At 44.2% G+C, this 6,071-nt stretch overlaps 1 protein-coding gene across 1 annotated transcript; it reads right to left on the bottom strand.

The window, feature by feature from the left end:
* Positions 1 to 306: 306 nt before the first annotated feature.
* On the bottom strand, positions 307 to 4,179 carry LOC123449509 (1,2-dihydroxy-3-keto-5-methylthiopentene dioxygenase 2). Its single transcript, XM_045126754.1, has 7 exons — positions 4,041 to 4,179; positions 2,835 to 2,946; positions 1,765 to 1,859; positions 1,524 to 1,638; positions 1,268 to 1,392; positions 788 to 858; positions 307 to 669 (listed from the first exon to the last, which is right to left on the bottom strand). Exons 1-7 carry the CDS (start codon positions 4,056 to 4,058, stop codon positions 609 to 611), a joined length of 597 nt encoding a protein of 198 aa, XP_044982689.1. The 5' UTR covers positions 4,059 to 4,179; the 3' UTR covers positions 307 to 608.
* Positions 4,180 to 6,071: the final 1,892 nt, after the last annotated feature.

Below are 6,071 nucleotides of genomic sequence, written 5' to 3'. Positions count from 1 at the left end.
GAACTGTTCTTGACGGAGGGGACAGGGAACCAGTGCCGGAAGTCGGCTCTAGAAATGGACAGAAACGTGTTCAGTCATACTCATAGTACGACTCACAGTACAATTTGCTCTAGCAGCTTCCCTGCTCCGTACAACCCGCTGTAAATACGAACGTCCATAGCCGTGCGTACAAACAAACTCGTCAATCACAGTACAATCGCCAAGATTCAGTCATCCCTCTGAATACGACGTGACAAAGGTCAGCATGTGAACCGCGAAACGTACTTAACACATGATTTGATAGGACGATGATCATGCACACATGCATAGCTTTCAGCCAATAATGGCACAACATTTCTCACAGATTTAGACGAGCATGCATCTGTTTTCGTTACACCGTTGCTGACACTGGATCATTATTATTCAATACAGGCATCATTGCCGGGCGAAGAAGTTTCAGGAAAGATTTCGAGCGGGTAACGGTGCAGACTACCACACAAGTGATACATGATCGATGCTGGTACGAGTACACCGCGAAAGCCAATCACACACATCTTATTCAGTAACTTTTGGTGTGATATGTAGATACATACAGAAGAGTCACTCGTTGCGGAACACTGTAGAAGCCATCAACGAGCCTCGACGGTTTGGCTCCCACCTCTGTTGATAATCTTGTCGACATACTCCTTTCTGAAATCATGCCGCGGTTACATCAGGTAAGAGGAGGGAGAATAGTGGGAGGTTATAAGGGAAATGGAGAAATATAGGCATAGAAGAGATCTGAAGACTCTGGAAAAGTGGAAAGTACCTAGCTGGGAGATGGTCATGGGGGCGATTGTACGGCGTCCAGATGGGCTCTCCCACAAAGAGCCGCATTGCCTGCACAGCATAGTAAGAAAAACATAAGTTTCGGAGGTCAGAATGATGTTCCTTATTGGATGGAGTATGGAAAAGGAAAATATCTTTGTGATATGAATATATGATCAATGATAGGACTTGGCTGGTAGTTAACTTCACAAAGATGGTACAAGACACAGCAGTAATTGTTGTTATAAAAACTAGAAAGATAACCACGTATTTAGAATTATGTGCAGTGAGACTAAATATAAGTAACACTGTTGTCGAATTCAAATTATTGAAAGCTATTACTGATTCGTTCACAAAAGTAAATTACACGCGACTTGACAAATGAATGCAGAGTTCAGTCATTTTAATCCATTCAGTATATGCAAGTTCTAAGGAGACCAACACTTCATGGTGGGAGCAAAAGCAGAAAGTTAAAAGATACCTTGATGTAGTTGTCACTATCCAATGTAAAGCGGTGATACATTCCTGCAGGCAAAACAATCATGCCGCCTTTCTTAACTGCTATACGGATCCACTGTTCGTTTTGGTCCCTCACATCAAAGTATCCTGGACAATATAAGAAAACAAATAGGTAAAGCAGGCTATAAAAATAATGTCACCATGATTATTATTGGAAATAAAACATTTTATAGCTTCCTCATCCAAAATGCCTCAAAGAAGATAAAGAAAGGGCCTACCACTGCCCTCAAGACAATAGCGTATCTCTTCATCAGTATGCAAGTGTTCTTCAAAGAAATTCTTCAGCTTGGCCTCGTAGTTTGGCAACTTCTCCGGACATACATCGCAAATGTCCTGCAGAAGGAAAGATAAAATTTGTCTGCCACACATGTTTGTTTCTACCACTTCTATATGTTTTATGCTTGCCAATCAAAATGGAAACACACAACAATAAGTAGCCAAAAAGGATCGGTGACAAACCACATAAGAGTATCCCCTGGCCTCACGGATTTTCTTGAGATTCTCATCTTTCTCCCAGTTATCAGCATTTAGGTTCCAGCTTACAACACCTAATTCTGGGCATTTAAAATATGCACAATTTTTAGCATCCAGCAGGCTTACCAGCACTAGTTTTATTACAGTTCAAAAACAAATATACTACTCCCACCAATCCATATTAGGCTGCTCGCAATGGGAGTATCATGACTAGTATCATGCATGCCAACTAAGTAATTTTGATGAGGTGGCGTAGAATTAAATGAAGAAAGAGTGAGTTGAATATCATATTATGATACCGTATCATAATAAATTCTATGCTACTACTCCCTTCGTTCCTAAATATAAGTCTTTCTGGAGATTCTATTAGGGGACTACATACGGATGTATATAGACATACTTTAGAGTATAGATTCACTCATTTTGCTTCGTATGTAGTCCCCTGGTGAAATCTCCTAAAAGAGTTATATTTAGGAACGGAGGAAGTATGTGTCATGCATGGCAATAAATTAGACTACCTATAATACTAGTTTATGATACTATGCACTACGGAGGTAGTATCATACACTAGTATCATATGCATGATATTACTACTCCCTCCTTTTCGGTTTATAGGGCTCATCTCAAAAATTTCAGATTTCCATTATATTAGGCTCATTTTGAGTCTAATTGAGTTAAAGTGCTTTGAGTCCCATACCATATTTAATTCATAGAGTTTAGAGAAAAGAGATGAGTGGCTATGCATGCATCGTTTTTTACATCCATCATGCAAGTCCAATGAGAAAGAAGATGCTACATTTATTGCCTTGGAAATTGAATATGTGAGAAATATTTCATTGGCTAGTTAAAACTAGTGCCATCCACTCACAATTCACCTTGGTTGATGAGATTTCAGATTTGAGCCCTATAAACCGGAAAGGAGGGAGTATATGATACTCCCCACTACAGGCAGCCTTAATTGTTGCTGACTTAGTACAACTTTAGCAAGTCAGCGACAATTAATATGGATCGGAGGAAGTACTAGATTAAATGATTTGAGCAGAAAATGCACAGACCTGAAAGTTTTGCAAGAGGAATGAACTCTTTGGGCTCACGGTGATGAGGAAGCCTCTGGTCCTCTTCACTGTCATCCATGTACCATGCTTGGATGACCTGCTCCTTGCCATCCTAAGTAAGCAATGGCCACGCAAAAGATATTGTATTACAATTATGCAGGAAGTTAATTATAACATGAATTAGCTGTAAACATCTACAACAGTTTACATGGACCTTCCTTCATTACACCTAGCTGAAGAAGTGTACAGATCATAAATCTTTACTCATGTACATACAGCCTTGCCATTTGGGTGGGGGTGGGGTAACACATAGATAGATACAGTACAGAGGATTAGGCGTGTGATACAGGTCAACGTTCTTGCAAACCATGGGATTTTCTGCTTCTCTTCTGACTATGTAGTGGTGGCGGCAGCCTCAGCAATACATGGAATTTCTCGTAACAGCAGCCGACTTAGTTACAAAATCAACGCAATTTACAGTGCACTAGACAGAACAACAACTCTACAACGAGTGGATGTAGGGGGAAATGGCTAAACCAGTATTCATACAGTTGTTGCATGAGAATACATCAAGCACCCAAGCGCCAACATGTTTGAAGAGGCCTTCCTTCCTACTTTGCTATCATCGACAGAAGAAGGGTTGAAAGATTTGTAGTATGTGACAGTGCTAGCGCAGAACACTCTGATAAACAAGGACTGTTACCATCAATGCCCATTTCATGCCATGAGAAGTATGACTAGTTAAAGGAGCTTTGCTAAAAGCTTCACGTTCACATCACTGAAGGTTTGTCCATCTCAATATGTTCATCTGTGGGTACTGGTGTACTCCAGCAGGAGAAGGAAGGCTGATGCTACAAAATCCTCAGTATTGAATCTGAGCCGGAAATCAGTTAATTGAAGAGCATACATCTAACCCAGTAACCTGAAGATTCACATGCATGGCCTCCATCCAAAAATCTGCTGACCCCCAATCTCTGGAGGGAGGGGGAGATCCCAGTCCCACCTTCTCGCGTTCGACTATGCATGTGCTTCAATCGCCTATTCCTACCCAAACCCTTGTACCGAGCCTATCAAAATCAAGGAAAACATCGGCGAATCGCGCCCCGAAACGAAGGAATCTTCCTCTGCCTAGACGCGGCGACCCCTCTAAATCTTAGGGCGGGAGCAGGAGCGCGGAGTAGGACTGGGAAGGAGGGATCCCCGTACCTGGAACTCGTTCTCCATGGCGGCGGCCCCTCGCAGTCTCCCGCGCAACTGCTCTCTCCTCTGCTTTCCTTCCTTCCTCTCGTCGGAAAAGCTCGAAGCTGGAGAAACAGGGGAGGTGGATGTGCGTTTCTTATGAACCGCTTTGGCTTAACGCGACCCGAGGCTTTTGCGGATAAGGACACTCCTAGTTTCTCAATTTGGATGTAGGTCCCTCGCATGTATTTTTTTTCTTTCCGGTCCATATCCTTCGCCTTGTTTCAGGTGTTATTCCGATTGACGAGGAGAAGTGAAACACGCCTTCCAGTTCTAGGTCTTGGTCAATTTTTAGGCATGTGTGGTAAGAGCAACTCTAGCATACCCGCGTCCCGACGGCCCGTAAAACGCGTTTGCAGGTCGTGGAAAACAGCTTTTGCGGGCTAATCCGGGCTAGCACAGATGCAGACCCCCAAACGGATCCGTAAAAAAGTATATTCACGAAATATATTTTTTTACAGGTCGGCTTTGCGGGGTCTGCTTTTTGCACCGCTGCTTCCCGCATATCATCAGTCCGTAAATATCAAATACAACATTAGATGTCATCAATTTCTTTATGTCATCTTCATTGGGTGCCCGAAGATACTCAGGACCGAAGAGACGGATGATCACTTTCGCAAATCTATGCACAGACTCAATTGTGGTATCTTCACCAATGCGAAGGTACTCATCGGCATAGTCAGCCGGAACGCCATATGCAATCACCCGCATAGCTGCGGAGATTTTTTGATATGCACTAAATTTCTTTAAGCCCGCGACATTTCTTCTTTGAGTAAAATACCGGCAATTTTCCTCGCAAGCTTGAACAATTTTCACAAAGAGGGGTCAGTGCATTCGATTCCTTCTCCGGAAGAGGTGTGGAGGATATGTAGGATTCTCCGTGAAATAGTCTTGCATCAACATCTCGTTTCCAAGATGGCGATTCCGAGGAATGCACAAACGCGCGACAGTCGATCCTCTCCTCCTCTTCCAGTTTCTGTCTTCATGCTCCTTCACGGCAAGCGCCATGACTAATGTTTGCTGATGAAAGGTCGCAAGCATGGTCTCAACATCCGAGCCGTGCGAACCGGACGAATCGGATAGTAGGAACTTCTCGCACGGGGTCAACTCCATCTTCTCGGGCAGTTGGCGGGAGGATAGCAGGAACCACAAAAAAGGTACTAACTGGCGGCGACGACGAGGCGGTGGTCGATCCCCGGCGGCGGCTCTTCTCGCCGGATCCGGAGGGGCGGTGCAGCGGCTCGCCTGCAGATATGGCCGAAATCGCCGGCGGCGGGCGGGCGGAAGCAAGGGCGGGGCGGCGGGCGGGCGGAAGCAAGGGCGGGGCGGTGGGCGGGCGGAAGCAAGGGCGGGGCGGCGGCGGAATGAGGGGGAAAATAGCGCGGGCTGAAATGTCCCTCCCGCCAACTGTTTTTCTGTGATGCACGGCACCGCAGCCGCGAAGGGGAAACCCGCATTTTCCCAGGTTGGGGTCGGGAATTTGCTACGCCCCCTAAAAATTTTTGCGGGCCGGGGCGGGATGTGGGGTCTGATCGGGCACGCTTTTCCGTCCCGACCCGCATTTTGACGGTTATTTTACGGGTCGGGGGCGGATGCGGGGTCTGCTAGAGTTGAAATGAAACTTAGGTACTATTTGTTTTAAAAGTTTTAGGATTTTTTTAGTTTTAATTAAAAAGTCTTTAGTTACTATCTGTTTGGTTTTAGGATTAAACATAAACTACAGGTTATTAAATGACATGCTAAAAGATCATATTACCCTTACTAATGGATAAAAGGTTATTAAATGACATGTTAAAAGCAGGGCCATTGTTGAAAAAGTCTGAGAAAATCCTAAAAAGACTCTTTCTTAGGGAGTTCTTTCTTTAGTCCTAAATGCCCACTTTTAATCCCTAAAAGTCTCTCATGTTTGGTTTAGATGGGACTAAAAGGAACTTTTTTAGTCCTTACACCAAAAAGTCTCTGTAAACAAACACCCCCTCAGCTGATTGAGTCGTCTTC

The sequence above is a fragment of the Hordeum vulgare genome, chromosome 4H (assembly GCF_904849725.1).
Source record: "Hordeum vulgare subsp. vulgare chromosome 4H, MorexV3_pseudomolecules_assembly, whole genome shotgun sequence".
NCBI classification, from domain to species: Eukaryota; Viridiplantae; Streptophyta; class Magnoliopsida; order Poales; family Poaceae; genus Hordeum; species Hordeum vulgare.
The sequence above is the reverse complement of the archived record's forward strand: the minus strand, read 5'-3'. Positions and strand labels throughout refer to the sequence as shown.

Bases quoted from the DNA above. Each gene is read 5' to 3' on its own strand.
- LOC123449509 (XM_045126754.1), bottom strand. The intron at 1,639-1,764 runs GTTTGTCACCGA...TTCCTTCTGCAG, and splicing joins CCAGGGGATACTCTTATGTG to GACATTTGCGATGTATGTCC. The intron at 670-787 runs GTACTTTCCACT...GCATGATTTCAG, and splicing joins CATGACCATCTCCCAGCTAG to AAAGGAGTATGTCGACAAGA.